Raw genomic sequence first — 24,087 nt, forward strand, 5'->3', positions numbered from 1 at the left:
TCCACGCCCCCAGCCCCCTCCCCCGGGGAGGGGCGATTAGTGGGTCTCCAGGGTTTAGACGCCCGCATGTCCCCTGCACCGACCACACTCACCCGCCAGCCGCCGCAGTCGGCCATGTCGGGACGTGCCGACTTCCAAGCCCGCCTCCTCGACTCGCCAGCCAATGAAGACTCAAGACAGCACCGCGTGATCGACGGATGGAAGAACTAATGAACTCCGATATATTTCATTACATCTTCGCGCCTTCCCCTTGAGAAGCGCCAACAAACAGGACGTCTGGGCTCAGCAGCCAATAAGTGCGCAGGGGCGGGGCAGGCGGGGCGTGCCCCGGGGCCCTAGCGCCGCAGGTCAAGGGCCGTGTAGTCACGTGGTTAACTGTCTAAAATCACACGGTTCATGCCAGTTATTTTAAGCAGCTTTGTTATCTTCTCCACCCTCAACGATTCGGTTCATTTTAGTAAGCACATACTGAGCATTAATGTGCAGCGAACCTGCCTGGTCTGCGACTATAGTGACCTCTTCTGTCTTCAGGTAGGTAAACTCGAAAAGCAAGCAGGGTTGGTTGGGTGTGACATGTGTTGGGTGATGGTAGGCAAAGGGGGAAGGATGACCTCCCCAGGGAACCCAGGCTTGAGGTAGCGGTTGAGCAAAGGCATTCCCAGCACACATTCCTAGCACAGCGACAGGCTGGTTAAAGGAAGGGAGACTATATGAGCTGGGGAGGGAGGAGACTTGTATGGCTGATTAGTTTCTGTGCTATCCTAAGGGTGAGGGAGTCATGGAACATTTATAAACAAGAGATGCACAAGGGACCAATAAAGGCAAGTAAAGAGGAAACTGGTAAGCTGCAGAAACGCCCCACAATATCTCTGTAAGGTCCTCCAACTTCTCTGAATTGAGTCCCTTATAATGCAGTTCCTGGGCCCATCCCTGGAAGTGGGTCACAAAGCTGCAATTTTACCAGGGGTCCTGTTGTTGAGGCTGCTGGCTCAAAGCTCAAGCTTGGAGAAAACACTAAGAGGAAGGCTGCAGACCAGGATGCAGCAGTTAATGACCACAATCAATGCTCCAGGTGACCCCACTGTGTCATCAAAAGGCCCCAGTTGCCATGAAAAGGCCCAACAATAGAATTCATCCTGGCATAGGCAAGGGAGTGTGTCTCCAGCAAAGGACTAGGGGTTTCACTGCATACACAGCAGGTGTTGCTTAGTGAAGAAAAAAAAACCAAGGCCAGAGCTTGCTATATCTTCATTATGCATACAATGACAATTTGTCAGCCAGTGTGATCCTGCAAATGGAACTGCCTACCTGTCAAGGAGGGTTTCTACCTCTACTAGTGAAACAGAACTCCTGAGTGGAAGATTAGGTAGGTTCCCACAGTGCTCACACCTTATAAAACCCCATCCATCACCAGTGAAGATGGTTTGTGCCCAGGCCCAGTCCTGAACATCACGATACTCATCAATGCTCTTCACTCAGGACATGTGAGCCGACCCCGGGGCTACCAACCTGGAGAGGGCATTCTTTCCTCTCTGGAGTGTTAACAGGAGCCCTGTCCAGAGCAGGACCCTTCTGCCCACAAGCAGGATGTGAGCCCTCACATGTGGGGAACCCTGTTGGCTCTGACCAACCCCATGGCAGGGACTGGGGAGCCTCATTTCTCTTTAGATTCTTCAGTAGAAGCCCTGGAGCACTTTTCCAATGGCAAGATGGACCACGGAGCACCTGCAAACAAGCTTCCTTCAGTTCCTGGTCAGCAGCCCAGTCAGCAATCCTTATTAGTACTTAGCAAACATTTAGAGGCAAGCCAGGCTTTAGTCATTGCCTGTTTTTATTTGAACTTCTTGATTCAGAATTATTATCAGGGTACAAATTTAAGATAATTGGATTAGCATGGCAAAAGGTCTTACATTTTAGAAGATAAAGATCTAAGCCCAAGTTAATACTAATCAGAAATAAAGCTAGGCCAGCAGAACCTTGGATGTTTTAATAAATTAAAATTGGGAATGGGAGGTATAAAAGAAGGAGAAAGAGGAACACATATTTAGCATATATTCATTCTAACATTCACATTTGTGCTCCTCCATGGAGTTGCTTTACTATAGAACAGGTCCACTAAGGAGCCAGTTATTTCCATATGAAATCAAAATAAAAGTGCGACTCATTCAGATCAGCTTCTGAGGAGTGGTGCTTTTGAAAAAAAAATATGTAAAGTAAAAACAGAAACATCCTTTCTCAAACACTCAAACTGCATAGTGGGACAGCCACTATTTATAAAGCACATACTACTTAATCCACTTTTTTCAAGGTCAAAGACAACACCTATGCAATCAACCTAGGAAAAGGATTAATGAAGAAAGAGAAAGAAAACCTCAAGTTAGACAATTCCCTTGGGCCTTCAGCCTTCCATTGGTGTTATCAGGAATTAGGGGACTCTGTTCCTGCTGAGGCAGTGGGAGCCCCTCGAGCTGAAAGCATGAAGTGGTGAGGGGGTGGCTGTCCACAGGACCTCAGAGACAGCTCTTTCTCTTTCCTGAAATCAAGCACACAACTAGGAAATGCTGCTGCTCCACTTCCAAGTTAAACTTGGTAATTCTTAGGTGACTCTAAACAAACCTCAAGTAACAGCCCATTCTCTGATAAGCTTCATCTGTGACAGCGCCAGTAACTAAAAGCCAGTATGTTGCAATGATTCTTTTATTGTTTTCCAATCAGCTAACAGTTCCGACTTATGGCTTTCTTCCCTTTTTACGCAACGACTGTCCTTCTCCAGAGAAAGCGATGAATCTGCCTCCAGCTTCATCCTAGGTGTGAAGAGAAAATACTATTTTCAGAAACTTCCTGGAGGTTTGTGATAAATGCCTTGTTCTGTGAACTCATAAACCATTTACCCATTTTCCTTACTCCCACATTATTCAAAAGAAATGTCTCTGAAATACAAATGCATTACAAATAATAATTTATTACACTGTAAAAGCCACAGAATCATAACTATGAATCTACCACAGCCTTTAGTCTCAGGTTGAATATATATCCTTTCACAGAATGCTAATTTTCATTGTATAAAATACATCCCAAAAAGAAAAATCACCTAACTTCACCAACCAAAAATAGTATTTGCAGTCACTTTTCTGTACATGCTTACCTAAACTCTTTTCCCACTAAATTCTGAGTCTCAAGCAAATGAATTTCTTACCTAGTATACTCCTAGGTCTACAGAATTCCATCATCTGGGAGAACTAGTCTTCTACCATTAGATATTTCTGTTACTTCCATGTTTATAGTATCCCCCCCCACTTTTTTTTCCTCAAAGGGAAATGTTTTGCTGATGTGGAATACAGTACTTATTTTTAGAGATGGGGGTCTCACTTGATGTAGCTCAGGCTGGAATACATTGGCACAGTCATAGCTCACTACAATCTTGAACTACTGGGCTCAAGCAATCCTCCTGCCTCTTAGCCTCCTGAGTAGCTAGGACTACAGGTACGCACCATCAAGCTTGGCTAATATTTTACATTTTTTTTGTAAAGATGGGGTCTTGCTATATTGAGCAGACTGTCCTAAAGTGCTGGGCCTCCCAAAGTGCTGGGATTATAGGCATGAGCTACTGCACCCAGCCCAAGGCTGCCCACATTTTAAGGCTTTTAATATAGAGACCAACCAGTGCTCAGAAACAGTCTACCAAGCTATTCTTCCATCAGGAGAAAGAGGGCTTGTTTTTTCTGAACTCTTGAAAACAGCAGGTATTTTTTCATGTGCTTTTATTGCTAGTTAGTCTGAGGTGTTATTTCCTTACTTTCCACTATGAAAGAAGACTGCAATGTCCAATGCAAGCCTCCACACCTGGCACCCCCACTGACTGCAGCATGTTATACCTGTGGTGGGGCCATTTGATGTGTTTATGGGGTAGCAATCATGTACCTTCCGTCACATCTGCTCTGAGTCTTACTTTCCTGCACAGCCTTCCATTTGTCCTGGTGTCACCGTGTATGGCTTCTCTCTTCTCCATACGTTTGAGCACAGCCTGCATCCCAGTGAGTTCCTCTGCTTTGATCACAGTGTGTCTCATGGGCTTTCAGCCAGCCCTGTGGTCTTCTTTTAGCTTAATCAGCTCTTTAAATGGCTCTATCTCCAAATATAATCACATTCTAGGGTTTGGGGCTTAAACACAGAAATTTCAAGGGGACACAATTCAGCCCATGAGTTGGGTACAGAATTTTAAGTTGGAAAAATGTTCCTCAGAATTTTTAGGACATTGCTCCACTGTCTTCTCGCTTCTTTTGTGTGTCCTGCTAAGAGGATGTCCTTTTTGATTCCTGGTGAAACCCTGTTGTCTCTCTCGAGGCCTCAATGTGGAGCTATTTTCATTCATTTTACAGGAACTCAGTGGGCCCTTCCAATCTGCAAATTTGTGCCCTTGAGTTTGGGGAAATTATTTCCCTGATCATTTCTGCTCCTTCAGTTTCTCCAGTCTTTCTTTTCATGCTTACTATTTAGATGTTGGAACTGGAAGCTTTATGACTGTGGCCTTTGCTCTGGAGTAAGCTGGTTGGGACATTCTTGGGAACCCTGCTGCTTGTCAGTATCTTTATGTCTTTTTTCTTGGGCTCGTCAGTTTGGAGAAAGCTCCTCCAACTGCTGTGATCAAGTCTGGCTGCTAGTGTCAGAGAGCCAAGGAGAGGAAGAACACTACAGGTGTCAACATTCAGGATACAAATGTCACTCATTCACTCTTTTAGTTTGGTCTTGCTACTGACTGTGTTTGATGGCCCCAGTCTAGACCTTCTGGGTGCCCGTATCTGCAGGACGTTCAGCCTTCACCTTCCTGTCCTACAACCATCCAGCTCAGCTAGAAAGTGCTGCCCAGAGACTTGAAGCTCAAGTTCTTTGTTAGAAGTAAGCAAACAGATGAGGCCTACCCAGGGCACAGTTCTTTGATGGCAACCTAAATTGGGCCCAAGAGCAGGACAGGGCTGCTGAACCCCATGCTGCAAGGCCTCAGCCTGCACACACCCCACACCAGCTCTGCAGGAAAAAAACAGGTCACCAAGGAGCAGAAGGAACCCAGGAAAGGGGAAAAAATGACAGAAACATCCTCATTCAGCATGTTAGGAACCCCACTCATCACTAGCAAAAAAACTTCTCATTTCCAATACACTCACCTCTTCAACCTTTTTGACCAGTGGACGCGAATTTCTGATGAAAGTGATCTTACCCAGTTTAAATTCATAATTGGGAATTCCTCTATAAAGAAGAGAGACAAGGAAAAATGTAAGTTCCAGGAGAAAAGGATTAAAATTCTTTCTGACAATCAAGAGGAAGGCAAGCAGAAATGATGCCACTGGATCTGCCTGGGCCCCTGGCCAGCTCTCTGATGCTCCCCAGTATACCCCCAGAGGGAAGCCAGGAGGCAACCAGCTTCCTGGTTTGGTGTAAACACAGTGTGGGGCCAGGGACTGCAGACTCTCAACCTGCCTGGGGTGAGGAGTCACCCAAAGGCCTGGGGGGTCAACTGTTTCTGTCCTGAGCCTCACAGCCCCGCCCCCCAAGAAGGCTATACTCTCACTCCAGCATTCTCCTCTTGCTTTCACACAGACAGTAAATAGCTGACACACCTCAACCCTTCTCCTGCTGTGACAGCCATCAGAGGAGGGGAATGCTGTGAAAGCCTCTGGATCCAACAACAGAAGCACCTCAAACTGAGGCAGCTCCTTAAGGAACTTTTAGGGAAGTTGAAATAATGTGACTTGGTTAATTATTCAGTCACAAAACAGGAAAACAAATTACCAAATAGGAACCAGAAAGGTTTTAAGTGAGAGCTAATCAGCAACATATCTTAGGAAAGCCACTGGGGCAGGAGGAGGTTGAGATGTTGTGGAGAGAGGCTGGACTAGAGTGGAAGAGTGGAAACAGGGACACATTCTGCTCCACCTCACCAAGGAGAGCAGGTGGGGCTTTTAGTTCCCCTGAGAGTCCACTGAACCAGGCTTTGTCTCCAGAGCTGGAGTGAGGCTGTCCTACCCCAGGGGGCTGGCGCAGTTCCTGGATGATGACAAAGCATCCAGAGAGCAAGAGCCAGGCAGACCTACCTTTTAATGTCTCCAGGCTTGATTGGGGAGGGGCTAGGCTCTACTCCTTTCTTCTTTCCATCTAGCCTATTCCCAGACCCGGAGAAGGCCTAGATAAGCAAGCAGGAGAGTTGTATAATAAGCCCCGAGAGTGAGCACATGTGCCCTTTGCTCAGAGATCATTACAGGGATGTGAGCTGGGGGTGCTCCCCAGACCTCCCCAGAACTGAAGCCCCACACCCCAGCTGTTGGAGTGCTTGCAGCTGAAAGCTACCCACCTAGCCCTTCAGAGGACTGCCATGAGCTAAAGATAGGGTGGGCTAAGGCCTCAGTTGTAACTGCCCCACAGCTCAGCTTCCCATCTACCCGGTCCTGCCCTGTCTGCTGCCTCCTGGAACCCCAGTACTTGTACACAAGCCACCTACACCCATTTCTAGGGAGGCTCGCTGGTGGCTGTGCTAAGGATCACGTGCACAACTAACTTACAAACAGTGCAGGCAAAGAAAAGGGAGGGAACATGTTTTAAGGAAAAGAGAAAGCAGATGTGAGGAGCTGTGTGAAGTGGCACACACCCATAATCCCAGCTACATGGGATGCTAAGGAATGAGGATCCCTTTAGGCCAGGAGTTTGAGACAACCCTGGGCAACACAGCAACACTCTATCTCAAACAAAGAAAAGAAAAAGCAAATGTGGTAACAATATTTAGTGAACCTAAAGGAAGTGTGCATTCACATGTCTGTTGTACTATTTAAACGCTTCAGTCAGTTAGAAATTTTTAAAAAGAAGTTGGGACTGCCTTACGGAGCCGTTGAGAACATTCCAGGAGCAAGTGGATGTTAAAGGGGTTGGTAACTGAGCAAGTGCCAGATAGGTGTGTGCACAGGTGATGTCCCCAGAGTATCACAGAGAACAGCTGGAAGTGAGTACCCCGGTGCCAAGGTGCAGAGGGCACATCAAGAGCACAGAATGGGAGCCGAATGCCTGGTACTCACGCGGAAGCCCAGCTCTCCAGCATAACCACTGTGGTCAGTGTCACCTTCCTGGCAGGGAGACAGAAAAACAGGAGGTGAGCTCACAAGGACACCCAGCTTCCCCCTCAATCCTCTTGTTTCTATTGCTCCTCTCGCCCTCACAGCAAAAGAGCAAGGCTGGAAGAGAAGCAGGGGACATGACTGCGTCAGCACCAGCAAAGGCCACACACAAGCCCTGCCAGAAACTAGAGTAGTACCCTCACATTAAAGGGCAAGTGTGTGGCAGGTTGGGAAAGGGTGCTGGGGATACCACTTACTGTCAGCTCCTCATGCTGGACTTGTCTTTCAGGTTCTTTGTAGCCTAGGGGAGCATCAAAGTCCACCTGTGTTTTCAAGAGGGAAAGTAAAATTTAGAGACAGTCGCCACACTTACCTTCCTTTTTAATTGAAATAACTATAGATTCACATACAGTTGTAAGAAATAATACAGAAAGATGCCTTGGTATATTTTGTCCAGCTTTCCCAATGGTGATGTTTTACAAAAGTACAGTACAGTGTCTTTTTTGAGCTGGGGTTTTACTCCGTCGCCCATGCTGGAATGCAGTGGCATGATCACAGCTCACTGTAGCCTCAACCTCTTGGGCTCAGGCTATCCTTCTGCCTCAGACACCTAAGAAGCTAGGACTACAGGTATGTGCCATCATACCTGGCTAATTTTTATATTTTTTTGTGGAGATGAGGTCTTGCTATTTTGCCTAGGCTGGTCTTGAACTACAGGGCTCAAGCAATCCTCCTGCCTGGGCTTCCTAAAATGCTGGGATTACAGGCATGAGCCACCATATGTCGCCTTGCAGAATATCATTGCCAGGACAGCACCATTGTTACAACTCACCACTCTTATTCAGTCTTACCCAGTTTGTGTGTTTAGTTCTATATAATTTTATCACCATGTAGGTCCCTGTATCCACCACAGTCACAAAAGTTCCAACATAAGCATCCCCCATGTCTTTTTATAACCATACCCAGCTTCCTTCCAGCTACTCCTGCCCTCCTACACCAGCCCTATGTCTTGATAACTATGTCTGTGTTCTACCTCTAAAGTGTTATCATTAAGGATGTTATATAAATGATGTAACCTTTTGGGATTGGCCTTTTTTGTTCAGCATAATTCCCTAGCAATCCAACCAGGATGCTGTGTTTATTAATAGTTCATTTCTACTTAATAAGCTGAATAGGCCTCCTTAGCTCTTAAGAGTATTTACTCCATGGCAGGTCAGAAGTGACATGGATTGAGCCACCTCAGCACTGGTGGCAAACTCTGCCCCCTCCCTGGCCCTGAGATGGATCACAAGGTAAGTGTCCTCCTTAGGATGTTCTGACAGCATCTTCCTCCTCTTTACCCAAATAGTTTCAGGGGCCTTGTGACAGCCTCCTGAGGCCCTTGCCTGGGGCTGCCACCACCTGCCCAATCCTCCTGGGGTCTGAGCTTTTTAATACAAATGAAGCAACTCACATTCATATCACACTCAATGATGGACACAGCTTTGTCAGGTTTGGTCTCCATCACTCGCAGTTCATAGATCTGCAGGAAGAACACAGAAGTCAGCTGAATGGTTTCATGGCAGCACTGGAGGCTGTTGCCATCATGTTACAGTGGCTGTCTATCAGCTCCTGTGGGTATATTAATGCTCACAACAACTCCCCATCTGCACCTCATGCTGTGACAAAATGCTGCTGTGGGGGATGGGCTACCTTTGTGGCCATCACTCGACAGATGCTATTCCTTATACATAGTTCAAAGTTGACAAGGTAATTTATGCATTAAATTGCATAACATTCAAATCAGAAAGTTCACTTCTGGGAATTTATTCTAAGCAAATAATTAGCTAAGTATTCAAGGAGAAGATTCTAAGAATGCTTAGTCCACATTACTAATAATAGTGTACAGACACTCCTCAACTTACAATGGACTTATGTACTGATAAATATAAGTTGAAAATTTTGAAAGTTGAAAGTGCATGTAATACACCTAATCTACTGAACAGCATAGCTTAGCTCAGCTTACCTAAATTTATTCAGAACATCTACACTTGCCTACAGTTGGGCAAAATCACCTACTAGCACAAAGCCTATTATAATAAAGTGTTGAGCAGCTCATGTAGTTTACTGATACTGTACTGAAAGTGAAAAAGAGAATGGTTATATGGGTACTCTGTACTGCTTCTACTGAATGTGGATCATTTTTGCACCACTGTAAAGTTGAAAGATCGTTAAGCACAACCATGGTAAGTTGGGGACTGACTATTACCTAAAATGCCTATCAACAGATTGGCCAGATGAATTATATTTCATCATACATCAAAAAATTATAGAGCTACACAATGGAATACTATGCAGCCATCAGGAAAATTAAAAAATCAGTTCTGCTACTATGTGTTTACAATGACCTCATACATATAAAATACATAAAAAGTACAGAAGAAGAGAAATGAAAAGTGGCCCTATCTATCTTTCCTGCATTGTTTCAGGTTTTTCCTTTTTTTACCTAGAGCATACCTTGCTTTTAACAATCATTTTAAGTACTCCAGATACTTCCACTGTTTAAAAAAAAGGGGGGGAGGACCAGTCCATTTTTAAAAAATGTCATAATTATTTAATAGACAAGGAATAGAAAAGTATATATATGCCACTGTGTGGCTGCACCACAATTTATCCCCTTGGCATTCAGGTTATTTTTAGTCATTCTGCTATCATTAGCAGCATGGCCATGGACACTCTATGTGTCTCGTGGGGCTCAGTTCACACTTCTCCACAGTCATGTTTTCAAAATGCAAGCCATAGTCAACTAGTGTGTTATAAACCCAAATGAGTTGCAAGCAGAACTGAAAAGAAATAACTGAAAAACAGTATACCAGAATACATTACATGTAGTAAGGATAAGTGACATTTTTCACTTAGTTTTATGAATCAGCATGATATTAAACAATTTCTTAGTAGAGTTATGGTCCTCAAACTACCTTCAAAGAACAATTTTAAAAAACTGTCCAGTCTCCTGGACTGGCATGTGGTCTTCTTGCACAGAAGCAGGACACAGCACACACCAAACACTCCAAGTTTTACCAGGACCAGGACTGGTTCTGTGGTCACATCTTTATATCTAAGTGAGAATGACCTGTAATTTACCTTTCTCCTACTATTCTTGACTGGTGTTGGTGACCAAAATATAGTGGCCTCAAATTATGAGGAATATTTTCTCTTTCTCCATTCTTAGAATATTTGAGAGTAAAGAAGAACCTGTACATATAACCACTTAGGCCTGGGGTTTTTTTAGTTGGATTTTTCTGATTGAATTTTTGGACTGGTTATAGGAATATTTAAACTTTCTATTTTTTCATTAATCAAATATCAATTATACTTTTTTCTAAGAAAGAATTTATCTCTGTCAAACAAGTTCTTTCATTTATTAGTATAGATTTTTTCATATTCTTTTTATTTTTTAAGTTTTCTGCTTTATCTAAAAGTTATTTTCAACTTTTAAAAAATTCAATATGTAGAGTTTCCAGTTGTCCTTTTTATTGATTTAACTTTACTGTACACTAATTCTAGACAACTCTCTCAGTAGTTTAGATGTCATTTTTAAAACCTGTTACATTAAACATTGTTACTACTTTATATGGCAACATTTACCCTGGCTTCATCTTTGCCTACTTGTTTTCCATTCCTGCTTGCTTTCCTAAAGTACATGATTTTAAAATACCACTGGTAAATAACCTCACTCAGATTTTGTTTATCTGAAAATATTTTCATCTTGCCCTCATTCTTTACAGAATGTTTTGATAATATTTGCTTTATTTTGGCTGTAGCTGTTGTTACTCAAAGGCCTGCTACTTGCTGTTCTGTCTTTTTTTCTCTGCTTACCTCTCTGTATCTGGTATTTTTCTATTTGCAGTTTATCCTGTTTAGTGTATATTATACTTCCTGTAGCGATGGGCTGCTCACCAATTCTAAATCAATTTCAGCTATCATTTCTTCAGATTACTGCCACTCCCCCATGCTCTCCTACTGGGATTTGCATTGAGGATGTTTGACTTTCTCAGTATCTTCAACATCCCAAGCTCTCATATGTTCCATCTCCTTGCTCCTCTGTGCAGAATAAGTTATTTCTCCATATTTATTTTTCACTAACTCTTTTACAGCTGTTAACTCTTTGTTTTAAAAACCTTCCTGGTTATTTTTGATAGGCTTTTGCTGCTTGCTAAATTTTACGACTCAATTTTTAAAATATCTTTGGACATTTTATACATATTTATCTTATATTTATATCTGGAAACTTCATTACTGATTTCCTTAGGGGTCTAAATCTGTTTCTGTTGTCTCTGCTTTCTGTATCTGGTAGTTTTATTATGAGTTCCTGTTTACTTGTTCACTTGATAGCAAACTCAAGGACTTAACTACATTCAGGTGCTTTTTCCATAGAGAATGTGGGTTTACTTTGCCTGGGACAAGGACAAAACCCACCTCTGTGTCTATTTTAGGGTCCTAGTTCCATGCAGAAGTCAGATCTTCCACTACTAGAGACATAGCCATTTGACCTCTGGGTAACCCTGCTGAGAGATTCTTAAAAATCTCCTATATTTCTTATAAGCCCAACAATACATTAATCAGAAGAACAATTTCGGGTATGTTCTAATTTCTTATATGTCCAAAAGTGGCAATTCAAACCTGTGTTTCAATTCCATGTATACTCCATATTAACTCATCCTCCCTGATAGTGCACAATATCAGTATTATTTTTTATCATCACTGTAGGAATTATACTTAATATTAACATTACTACCTTAACCTTAAGAACTGTAACATTAAACTTGCCTGTAATTAATTATAAAAACTTAAAGTATTCAGTTAAGGCAGACAATACCTATAATGTTCCCCACATACCTAAAAGCAATAGAATATTTCTTAGTTTATAGAAAAATAGAAAAGTGTGATTTAAAACCCACAAAATGGAAAATAAGAAGTATCAGTTATCTGATGCCTCAAATATAAGGAAATTTCCAGAGAATAAGCTGGATCCCTATGTGGCATCGAGGGAGTAACTGGCCTTTAGATCCTGCAAGGGAGCAACTAGCTGAACCACAGGTAGCTGTGACAAGGCTGTGAGGGTTTCAGCATCTAAGGGGACCAGAGTGCTGTGAAGGACCTGGGCACTGGCCTCAGGGAAAACCAAGTCAGGCTGGGGTCACACCTGAATGCTGGAGGTCGGCCCTGGCAGCAGCTCCGTGGGAGTCAATTATCTACTGTCTCAGTGGATGACGGGCACCCACACTGCTGCACTTCATGGCTGTGGCAGGACAGCTCAAAGGCAGGATTGCCAACTCTTAGTCATGTGTGAGCTCCAGGAGACCAGAGCTGTGTTCTTTCAATTATCTCTTCCCTCAGACATGTTTCCATACATAACGGGGAAGGGGATGCCTTCTTCTTGAATTTTGTAGGAAATCATTTGTCATTTTACTTTACAATTAAACCATCTAGATCCAGCCACCTAAGCAGCACAGAATCATGAATGGACATAGAGGCACTCAGACCTGGAAGACATATCAGGAAGGATCAAGGTCAGAGGAGCAGCTAAGGGAAAACAAAGCTAATGAAGACAGGAGGATGAGGCTGTGGGCTCAGAAGGAGGGAGGTGACCCCAGGAGGTAATGTCTCCAGGCAGAGCTAGGCTCTGCTTCCCAGTACTCCACAGCACTGGCCCCACTGCAGGACCAGTGTGCTTCCAATAGAGGGCATTGCAATGACAAGACCTAGCTGGGTTGTTTCTTTGTCCTCACAGCCCAGCAAAGAGCATAGCTCAGATAAGAGGTGCAGTGGAGTCCTTTTTAGCTGAGGCAGGACTGGCAGCCTCGCTGCCATGGTACTCAGAGGTATGATTAATAAGTGTGACAACATTAAGTTTATTTACCCATAAATGCAATCCATCCTCAAAAGAGAGTTGCCAAATGAATTAGGGCTCTAAATATGATCCCAGGAAGATTTAAAAAAGCAAACAGTAGGCAGTAGTTAGGTGGTAAAAGCCAGGTATACCCTGCTTAAAGAGAAGCCCTATCCAAACACCAGACTGAATGATGCAGGTGGCTCTTGTCAGGTGCAATCTGCATGAGCTGGGCTCACCTTCTCATTATAGTTGATGGCGATCACATCTCCGGTGGTCAGACAGGCAAAGTTTCTCAGTGCATTTTCTAATCTACAGACATACACTGTCAAGGCAACGTGGCAAGATGGATACCTTAAATCCAAAACAAGTCTCCATGAAGGGTTAGACAACAACTGGTAGGTAAAGAGTATATCATGCTGACACCAAAAACACAAAGCTTTTATGACAATGGAGTATGACTCAAAAAGAAGAAGGAATGAACTCCTAACATGCAATCACATGGATGAATCTCACAAACACCATGCTGAGGGAAAGAAAGGAAAAGAACCAACCATAAAGGGTAGCAAGATCCCTCCATACAAAACCCTGAGAAAGACAGATCTATGAAAATGGAAGGCAGCTGGGAATATTAACAGCTCTGTGAAAAGCGTTTTGTGTGGAGGTTCTTTCTGTGTCCCGCATATGAAATGCCACATTGCAGGGGTACCCTTCCTTAGATTCCTCCCAGGGATCCTGCAAGGGAGTTGCTCTGATTTCCACACAGTTGGAGCTGAGCTGGAGCAAGAACACGTGGCCTCTGTGGGTGGAGCTGGCTCCTCACATAGCCTCTGTGTGTTCTGACACCAGCTTCCCACCTACCTGGTCTATTCTACACTAAGACTACTTTCAGCCAGACCCTCGGCCAGACCAGGAAACACCAGGCTGCCTCTCAACTGACTAAAGTGACATTCTTTCACTGCATGCTAATAAGTTAATTATGCCGATGGAAACAGCCTCTGAAAGCAATCTGAAAATGTGTAAAAACCCAGAGAAAATCAGGAGGGGCTATGGCTACAGAGGCAGGTCCGAATTCTGGTCACTGACAGTCAAACAAGCACCTCTAGGTCAGATCTCTAAAGAACGAGTTAACAGTTCTTCCCACAGGACATCCCCTGATATGTGGGACAGGAGGACTCCTTCAATGACTGTGTTATAGCATGTCCAATAAACCCCTCTTCAGGACCTGGCCAGCAGGGAGCTCAACACAGCCATTATGTCCAGAACATGGGCAGCAGAGGACTTAACACAGCCTATCTGGATCCAGGATGCAACTGTTCATAGCTTGCTCCTTAGAACGTGCCTGAAGAGAGTAGACTCGTGAGGAGGCAGGCAGCTTTTTTTTTTTTTTTTTTAACTTTCTACATGTTTTCCAACTGTCTTTTTGTTCTGCTTTCCCAAGAATGTGTTTTTAAAAATAAATTGAATGGAGTAGCCACTTTTATACCATGATCTCAACAAGACAAACTGGGGCCATGGAGCCAGAGATCTTGATCATAGTTCACACACACCATGTCCCTCAACTCATACTGACCACCTTCTGACATTATCAACACATACACCTGGCTTAAGTTCAGAAATTTGAACATTAAAAAATCCACTAAACCTAATCCCTTTGCATTCTCCTTGCTGAGACACAAAATGCACTCAGTCCTGCTATCCACTGGCTTGGAGTGAATGAGCCCTGAGCCTAGGCACAAAGTGAGGTTCACCAACTAGTTCGTGGTGGAGACACCAAGGGTCCCCAGAAGGGGCTGGGGGTAAAGGCAGATAGGCCGTCTCCTCCTTCCAATAGACACACTGTACATATTGGCTATGGGCCAGGTGACACAGTCTAACTGAAAGAACTCTACTTTGGTTTCCAGGAAGTGTCTGGAAAGTGACCAGAGGAGGCCCAGAGAGCACTCAGTGCACTCAGCCAGGGCCAGGGAACAGACAGACATGCTAGCTGAACCCTGTTAATTGCAAATCACAGCTTCAATCACAAACAAATGTGTGTTCCCCAAAGTGGGCACATGTTTAATAAACACTCAATGTTTACTACCAGCAAACCCATCCTTTGCCTAGAAGAAGTCTTCTTATTTCAAAAGGATACACAGCTTTGGGGTTGGTGATGTCCAAGAAATCAGGGCTCTGAGGCTGGAATTTGGAGTAGGTGGCCACTTGAAGATTGACACTCTCCACCTGGACCAGGCCCCCTTCTTCCAAGAGCAAGTTCTGCATCATCTGGAAGGAAGAAGAGGCTAAGTGAGACTCCTGGAGATTACAAGCTTCTACGACTGCCATGACCCCACATACTAGGCAGACCAGTGTTACTTGGGTCCCTGGAAAAGCAGACTGAGGCAAGCTAGGTAACTTACAAAGGAAGAAAAAAAATCAAGCAACATGGAAGGCAGAAGGCCAATAAAGGGTGCCATTGAGGCCACTGCAGCCAGTAGTAAGAGCACATCTCTGAATGGTCTCCTGGATTGGCCACCAGCACCAGGTCTCCCAGGAGCAATATTTCCCTAGGGCAGTCTCCACCCCCCCTCCCCCACAACCCTTGCACTTCGAGTCATCCTACAAGCAGCTTACAAGGCTCAGGAGCAAATAGGGCTGCAATGACAGTACAAGATTAGGCTGATGTTGTGTGGAACAGCTCTCCCCAGAGCTGAGGCTGTGGGGTAGTGACAAAGCCCTAGTGATGTCTGCTATGGGGGTTATACAAAACTGACAAAGCCCCCACATGCCACTGTTAAACCACCCAGCAAGGTACACAATGGCTGGAGAATAACCAAAAGAGATGAACAAAGCCTGAGAGAGGTGGGTGTGCAGGGAGCCCAGGCTTACAGAGGCCAGGAATGAGACACTCCACCTGTCCTGGACAGAGTTTTGCTCCTTTTTTTTAAAAGTCAGGATCTTACTCTGTCACCCAGGCTATAGAACAGTGGCATGATCATGGCTTACTACAGCCTTGACCTCCTGAGCTCAAGCAATCCTCCTGTTTCAGCCTTCCAAAGTGCTGAGATTACAGGCATGAGCCATTGCACCTGGCTGGAGTTTTGCTTTTCTTATCTGAAAACTTCTTTGAAGGAATATCAAATATACATACAAGTAGAGAGAACTGCACGAGTGAGTCTTCACACAGCCAGCACCCACAGCTCGACAGTAACTGAATCAGAGCTGTCTTGGTCCATCAATTAGTGTCCCACTCACTCCCCAGCCCCAGTCCACACTACAGGCCCAGGTATCACATTCCTTCAAGAATGCTACCAGGAGTGGCAGTTAGGAGGTGACTCTAACAGCCCAAGGAGGAGGAGGTCAGGGACTACAGCCCAGGTGAGGGAAAAAGAGTTCCTGTGGAGGGAGGCATGCTGAGAGGCTTTGGTGACTGGGTCCTGGCAGCCCTGGAGAGTGATGCTCTAATAGGAAGTGCTCTAAGGATCAAAGTCAGCCTGCTACAGGTCAGTCCTCAGGCAGACATTTTTGGGCTTCAGTGACCAGGCACTCTACTGGATGACAGGAACATGACCTCAGGGCCTGGGGGTCCCTGCAGATACACACAAGGAGAGCAAGGGCTGAAGCAAGTGCTGGTAGGGCAAGTGATGAAGTGAGCCAGGTCTGGGCTTTAAGGCCTAAGAGCTCCCCACAGACCTAGGCTGAGCAGGGTCAGTCAGTCAGCACAGGAAAGTCAGGCAGCAGGAGGTGTGATGGGAGCGCAGGGCTCTTGTTGGAAGATGCTGGCCTGCCAGTCCTCAGGAAGAGTCCTGGGACCCAGACTGTAGAGGGCAGCCACCACCACAGTGGCATGGGCAAGGTCACCTGCTGCAGGAGGGTAATGGGCCTTCAGAACTTCTATTTACATTTAGCTTCAGAAAATGTAAATTAAGGCCACCCCTTCTGAAAGTCTGGTGATCACTATGATGGGGGACCAGCAGGAGAGGCAAGTTGTGCTTCAGAATATCTCCCTGATGTTTATTACCATCATATCAGTTCTTATTTCTAATAAAAAGTAACCTTCCTTCCAGGATCAAATAGTGATATGTACATGAATGTTTTTTAAATGACTAGTTCATGTCTCAAGTAACTGGAGCAATGTTTTCAACAAATAAATTTAAAATTATGTCTCAAAAACAAAAACAAAAACAAAAACCCCCTGGTGGCAGCTGAGGGAGCCCAGCCCACAGCTCACCAAAGGGTCTCTCAGGATGCCTGACATAATTCAACCACAAAGAGAAGGACACACACAGATCCTCTGTGGGCTTCTGAGTCTAAGTATGCCACAGGATGGGGAAAGGAGGGAGCTGAGTAGGCCACTCATGTGGAACTCTCGCTGCCCCAAGTTCCTCCTTAGGGTGCTAGTGCAGTTCTGCTGGCCTCTGAGATGTTATGGCCCTGGGGCCAGCTCTGGTGGCTCTCACATCCTTGATATTCCAATCCTAGGCCTGCAGTGACATTCTTCAAGTCACCTTTACACAAATGGAGAGAGCCTGAGTGCAAGAAGAAAGGCGTCATTCCTATGGCAACTCAGTCAAGGGTGTTGGGAAGACTCAATGATAGGTAAGTGTCTGAAAACTCGCACGCAGTGACAGAAACTACTAAAAGTAGGGGGAAGAACAAAAATCTGAAACTCTAATCTTACTAGACCACTTAAAAAATACTCTTGCTCCATTCTTTGTAAAAAAGCCTGACCCAGGAAATCACAGATGAATAGTCTGGCTGTGGTTTCTGGACAACCAGCTGAGCAACTATCAAAGAAAAGGCCATCTCTATAGCCCAGCAGCCCATGAGTGTGTCCACAGCTTATCCCCTCCCTCTTACCAGGTCAGGTCAGACCAAGATGCTAAGGCAAGAGGAGCCAGGCCACCCACTCCAGAATCAGGACTCTCATGCGGAAAGGGTTTCTGCCTACAAGGCCCCCCACTGCCAAGGGGCACTGACTCTTCAGAGCCCTTAGGGACCCCACTCACCCAGTGTGGGAGGTAGCAGATGCCCTCGTCAGCCACAAACTCCAGCACGCCACAGTGCGTCATGCGGTCTGAATTTTTATTGGTCAGTTTGAATAGCATAGGATAGGTAATGTTAAGTCGGCCTGAAAAAGAGAAAGGCCATGAGGCATGGCTCCTGTGAAAGAAGACCCTGTTCAGTTGGTACCCTCCCTGGAGGGAGCTTCCTGCTGCCCACTCCACATAGCCTTGCCTCCCAGAGCACGCCTAAGATCATTACAAGTGGCAGCGACTCTCCAGTGTCCCTCTCAAACTACATTTTGTGATTTAGAGCAGTGCCTTGAGGCTCCCAAGCCCTCTGCACCCACTAACCTCCTCCAACCACAGTGACCTGTATTTTATAGAGGACTCCCTATAAATTTTATTTGTACAAAAAGAGTTTCTTCTATCACTTAAAAGGTTTGAACAACACTGATCTGATCTAAACCCCAGTGACTCAGTTCCTGAGTCTCTTCTGGACACTTGTACCAAGGGTCACGCCTAGTGCCTGGTTCGGTGTACCCCAAAAGGAAGACCTCTCTGGGGGCCTATTCCCTTCCCTGTAATGACAGGGTATTTGTGAGGACTGGGAATTCATGGCTCTACCCATCCGCTGGTTGAGCTTGGGCCTCCTCTGGGTATGGCCACAGCTGGTGCTGACTAGTGGTCACATCCCCCCTTGTGGATGGCATCAGATGGGCTTGGGTTGTTCACATACATGCTACAACACCTCTGATGCACAGGTGTTGTATACAACTGCTTTTCAGTTAAAGAAGAGGATAATGAGGTTTACAGAGGCCAAGCTGCTATCCTAGAGTCAGGCTGGGTAACAGACCGAAGCCAAGTGACACTAGAGCTAGAGCCTGTGCTTTTCATGCTGCCACCATGTGCCCCCAACACAAGTGTGGATCTGTCTCCCTGGTCAGTTTCCAGTCTCCTGCCTCACATAGGAGGAATTCTTTCCAAAAATACCCCCAGTCTTAAAAGGCAATGACTACTACCATGAGTGGGGCTGCCACAATTGGGGTTTTCCTGTCCATGTAGTATGGGGCTGGCATGTGGGGTCTCCAGGTTACTCTCATAGAACAAGGGGCTGGGGAAAAACAGGAAAGAGCATGGCTACTCTTACAACTCCTGTAAGAGGCAGGAGTCAGCAAGTGGAGCTGGGCAGAAGACTATAGCTCAGTTTTTGGCATGCTGAGGATGCCATGGCATGATGGGGGCTAGAATGTGAATCTGAAGCTCAGGAAAAATATTTGGTGAGGAGATAAGAAACTTGCCTCATAGCATCTTCCTGTGAACTGACCAATTCTTCTTTAGAAGAAGACCTAGTGAGCCCAGCCAATGGCATCAACTAACCTGATACTGTGCAAAGCACGAGATACATTCAGTCCTGACAGAATCCCGAAACAAGCTGGGAGGACAGGGGCATGGAGGTGGGGAACCCTATCACAGACAATGGACCTGAAGCACCCAGGGCAGTGATAAAGCCAGTGCTCATGGGCCTCGCCCTAGGTATGTGTGGTATGGTGCTGTTCTCCTAGCCCAGCTTGCACCCTCCAGGGACTATTCACAACCAGATGTTGACAAAAAACACCTGTGACTAGATGTACTGAGATACTTATGCTGATTCCTGGTATCCATATTTACACATGTCCAACCATTGGCTTCAAGTAATTCTCCTGCCTGGCCTCCCAAAGTACTGGAATTACAGGCATGAACCACCTTACTCAGCCTCATATTACATATTTAAGTTCTTGAGTTACTTTGAAAATACTTACTGAGTTGATCAAGGGCTGAAGGTGGCATAATTACTGTGGAAAGAAAATTTAAGAAATATCAAAAAAAATTAAAAGGACAGACCAAAAGCAAGATGCAGTTTTTGTTATAGCTAACAAAAATAGTGTTTTTAGGTACCCAGAATTTCATAGTGATCTTTCATAATGAATCCTACTTGATGCAATTTATTTTGGGGAACTGAATGGCTACCATCCATAAATCTAACCATAATTAGCACCCCACACGCACTGCCCACCCCAACTCAGCAAGTTTGGCACAAGCACCATTTTCACAGTATCACTAATTTCTGGCTCCCACATGCAAAGTAAGGACTGTTGAAGGTTATAAGCATCGCAGACATTGGGCAGGAAAGGTTACTATTCAAAATAAAAACAAGCACATACTCTTCCCTCCTTTCTCCACATCTGACCTGTCATTAGGCCCTGCTAGCATGGACACCGAGAAGCAGCGGTACTGTGTGGAGAAGCGGTTTTGGAAGACCCGGGGAATCGGGTGGTCGAACATGTTAAAAGAGAACTGGAAGGAAGAAAGAGAAGCTGGTATTAGAACAGAACAAAGGTACAATTCTTCACACCAAAAGCCAAAACATACCTGGGTAGTTACTGCTGCTAAATGTCCTTGAAGAACAAAAAATACTGACATCTTGATGACCAGAATGTTCTGACTTCCCGGGTAGCATGGTGAACCTCAAATTCTTTCTGTCACACCCAGTGTCATCTCTCAGATCTAGCCTCCATCGTTTTTAGGAAGTGTGATCTTACTAAAATATAAAACCGGCCACACCAAGCCTATCTTGACCCTTTTCCAGGGCTGCCTCCTATGGGCCCCCTGCTCTCCCCATCTTTAGGATCAAAGCCTGACCTCTTACACACCTGCTAGAGACTTGTTTCCTAAACCTGTTAGGTTCCTGCTTGGACTAGTTCCCCTGACTGGAACATGTTTCCTACTATCATTAGTTTAATAAACATTTAATTGAAAACATCTCTTTATGGAGTGCCTACTGTCTGCCAGGCTCTCATCTGAGCACTAGAGAAACCTCAATCTAGTGGTGTTTGTCCACTAATAAAATAGATATCATCTCTGCCCTGGTGGAGCTAACACTTGCATATCAAGAGACACACAAAAGAAAACCTGTGCCAGGCACTTCTGAAGACAAGAAGCTAAATGAGGGGACAGAGCACTCCTGGGAATGCTATTTTATTGTTGTTGTTGTTGTTGTTGTTATTATTATTATTATTATTGAGCCAGCGTTTCACTCTTTTACTATTATTATTATTATTATTGAGCCAGCGTTTCACTCTTTTACTATTATTATTATTATTATTATTGAGCCAGCATTTCACTCTGTTGTCCAGGCTGAGTACAATGGCACAATCATGGCTCACTGCAACCTCAAACTCCCTGACTCAAACAATCCTCCCACCTCAGCCTCCCAAGTAGTTGGGACTACAGGCACGCACCACCATGCCTGGCTAATTTTTAAAAAAATTTCTGGGGAAATGAAGTCTCGCTATGTTGCCCAGTCTGGTCTCGAACTCCCAGGCTCAAGTGATCCTCCCACCTTGGCCTCCCAAAGTTCTGGGATTATAGGTGTGAGCTACTATGTCTGGCTTATTTTATTTTAAAATAGATGGTCAGGAAAGGACTCTCTGTACAAAGACCCGAATGTAATGCAAAGGACCCAGGCAGAAAACAGGGAAGGGCATTCCACGCAGCAGGAAAAGCACATGCCCAGTATTGGTATCTCTTTCCCTGGCTTCCAATTACCATCCTTTCATTTCTCCAGGTAGCCTCCCCTGCTCAACCAAAAGTCAGGACCAGTGCCCCTCCAGTGCGTTCTCACAGCACAGAGTAAGTACACTTACTGTTACATTTGTGAAGTTTTCTTGTATTGTGAAGTTTTCTTGTATCAATACACAAAGAAGACATGGTGCCACTGAACTCTTAAACTGTGGACTAAGATGAGGCTTAGCAAACATGATACATATCAATTTGAGGTCTTCTCAAAGTGCAGTAGTTACCCTCCTCTGTATCAATGAAGTGTACATTCCAAGACCCCCAGTGGACAACTGGGACTGTAGATAACACTGAACCCCTATGCATACTAAGGTTCTTCCTATACATACATACCTATGATAAAGTTTAATTTATAAATTGGATACGTTAAGAGATTAACAACTGATAATAAGGTAAAACAATTATAACTATATTGTATAGAAGTTTCTGAATATGGTGTCTCTCAAAATATTGTAATACTTTTGGACTGTGGTTGGCCTCGGGTACCTAAACCATATAAAAATCTCACAATAGGTTATACATTCAAAATGATAGAAAGCAGGATCTTGAGGAGATATTTGTATCTCCATATTCACAGCACCATTATTCACAGTAGCAGAAAGGTACAAGCAAGCAACCCCAGTGTCCATTGACAGATAAGTGAATAAACAAACTGTGGTGTGTACATAAAATGGAATATTAATCAGTCTTACAAAGGAAATAAATTCTGACACAAGCTACAACATGGATGAACCTTGAGGACATTATGCTAAATTAAATAAGTCAGTTGCAAATGGATTCCACTTATAGGAGGAATTTAGTCAAATTCACAGAGACAGAAAGTGGAATGTGATTGCCAGGGGTTGTGGAGGAAAATGGAGTTATTGTTTAATGGGAATAGGGTTTCACTTTTGCAAAATGAAAAAGTTCTGGAGATCCATTGCACAACCATGTGAATATATAATTAACAGCACTAAACTATACACTTAAAAATGATTAACATGACTAAAGTTATTTTTTATTTTTACCACAACTAAAAAAAACCACTCAGATAAGATTTCTTGACTTGATTCCAAATATGAATTAAGTAGAGGGAAAGCCACCTACAGACAAAGTGGTTTACTAGCAATTCCAAAATTAGCAAGTTGAATCAGCTGTCTTCCTAAAATGCTACAGTATGCTCCTGCCTACAATCTTGGATGGTTCTTCACTCCCAGGAACTCTAGCACATAAGTCTTCCATCTTTTGTCTTTTTTATTTTGTGTAGCAGAACTATGTTCAACTAAATCGTGGCCAGAAGCATAACAGAGGAAATAGTGTTTCTGGATGAACAAGGCCAGAGGGCTTAGGGGCTTCCCCTGAGAGCCTCTGGCTGGGCTGCCTCATGTAATTTCTTCTCCTTGCAACGTGAAAGGTAAACCCGCATAAAGTACATAACACCCTTAACGCCCGCCTTTATTCACCTATGAATCTGACCTTCTGCCCTCTCCCTGTTCTCAATCCCATGTCTTACTTTCTTTTATAACCCTGATGCCTAGCACACTGCCAGGCATATATTCAGTGTCTGTTAAGGTGGAAGAACTTGCGAATAGAAATACCATCAGACAGTGACACACTTAGGGTAAAATATAATAATTATTCTGTGCTTTTACTAAAATAAACATGACACGGAGACAATATTGTGCAGTGATAATGAGACAGCTTTGCAGTCAATTAGACTTTGCTTCAAATCCCCCTCCCCCCACCGTGTGACATCGAGTAAATTATCTCCGTAAATTTTAGTTTCCTTATGGTTAAAACTATAAAAAGCATCCTTGCCTTCAAAGGAGTTGTGGCGGCTTAGGGGGTTAAGGTGTGATGAGGGGCTGTAGGTAATAAAGAAAACTGTGCAACGAACAAAAGCGCCAGCAAATACAAGCTACTACCGTTATCACCACTGAACACAACAGAGAAGGCGTAAACCTGGAAGCAGAGGGCAAGGCTGGGGGTCCCTGCCCACAGGGATGCCTCCTATGGTTCTCCCTAGGGAGCGTCTGATTCTGTCCCCACCCTCAACAATTTTCCAACTAACTTTGTGTTTGTGGAAACCTGTTGCGTGTCCAGCACTTGAGAGACCCATGGGTGTACACAAACGTCCCTTTAACCCACAAAGAACCCAAGTCCAACGGGATGCGAACCCGGACGGGCGGACGCAGCCAAAGATGGTTCGTGGTCAAGGGTCCAGTTCCTGCCCGAAGCGCCCTGATGGGCAGCAGGCCGGGCGCAGGCCCGGGTGACTCGGCATCTCCGCTGCGGTCTCGCCCCGCTGGGCCCAGCTCGGGCTCGGATCCCAGCCCCCAGCTCCCACGCGCCGACCCCGACCCAGCGGCTCTCACCATGATGGACACCGCGTCGGAGACGCTGCTTTTCTCGGAATACGCCGGGAAGGGACCCGCCGAGCTCTCTTCTCGCCACCGCCACCGCACGGATGCCGGGACGCTCCTGGAGGCTCGCTGGAAGTGTCGCACCTGAGATGCGGGGGCGGGGGGGAACTGCC

At 44.9% G+C, this 24,087-nt stretch overlaps 2 protein-coding genes across 3 annotated transcripts in view; both read right to left on the reverse strand.

Annotated features, from left to right (window-relative positions):
* CUNH22orf39 (chromosome unknown C22orf39 homolog) overlaps positions 1 to 164 on the reverse strand; it is a 4,882-nt gene extending 4,718 nt beyond the window's left edge. The window contains exon 1 of the mRNA XM_021713186.1: positions 93 to 164. Within this exon, the coding sequence (XP_021568861.1) occupies positions 93 to 116 (24 nt within the window). The 5' untranslated portion in view covers positions 117 to 164. The remainder of the gene's footprint in view (positions 1 to 92) is intronic.
* A 1,649-nt stretch (positions 165 to 1,813) lies between these two features.
* UFD1 (ubiquitin recognition factor in ER associated degradation 1) lies at positions 1,814 to 24,009 on the reverse strand. 2 transcript variants are annotated; one of them, XM_008059680.1, is made up of 12 exons: positions 23,927 to 24,009; positions 20,159 to 20,291; positions 19,757 to 19,789; positions 17,961 to 18,082; positions 15,107 to 15,237; positions 13,212 to 13,284; positions 8,554 to 8,622; positions 7,358 to 7,423; positions 7,062 to 7,109; positions 6,090 to 6,178; positions 5,163 to 5,244; positions 1,814 to 2,804 (listed from the first exon to the last, which is right to left on the reverse strand). In XM_008059680.1, the coding sequence occupies exons 1-12, from the start codon at positions 23,927 to 23,929 to the stop codon at positions 2,730 to 2,732; spliced, it is 924 nt and encodes a 307-aa protein (XP_008057871.1). In that variant the 5' UTR covers positions 23,930 to 24,009; the 3' UTR covers positions 1,814 to 2,729. The 2 variants fall into 2 exon arrangements, with proteins under 2 accessions (XP_008057871.1, XP_008057872.1); XM_008059681.1 differs by lacking the exon at positions 23,927 to 24,009 and having other exon boundaries at positions 20,185 to 20,291.
* Positions 24,010 to 24,087: the final 78 nt, after the last annotated feature.

This window comes from Carlito syrichta, unplaced genomic scaffold (genome assembly GCF_000164805.1).
Source record: "Carlito syrichta isolate Samal-C Ts95f unplaced genomic scaffold, Tarsius_syrichta-2.0.1 Scaffold304335, whole genome shotgun sequence".
In the NCBI taxonomy this organism is placed as follows: domain Eukaryota; kingdom Metazoa; phylum Chordata; class Mammalia; order Primates; family Tarsiidae; genus Carlito; species Carlito syrichta.

Excerpts from the sequence above, each read along its gene's own strand:
- UFD1 (XM_008059680.1), bottom strand. Across the intron at positions 15,238-17,960 it reads TCTGCTACCTCCCACACTGG|ATGATGCAGAACTTGCTCTT; the intron begins GTGAGTGGGGTC and ends TCTTCCTTCCAG. Across the intron at positions 5,245-6,089 it reads AAGCCTGGAGACATTAAAAG|AGGAATTCCCAATTATGAAT; the intron begins GTAGGTCTGCCT and ends TCTTCTTTATAG.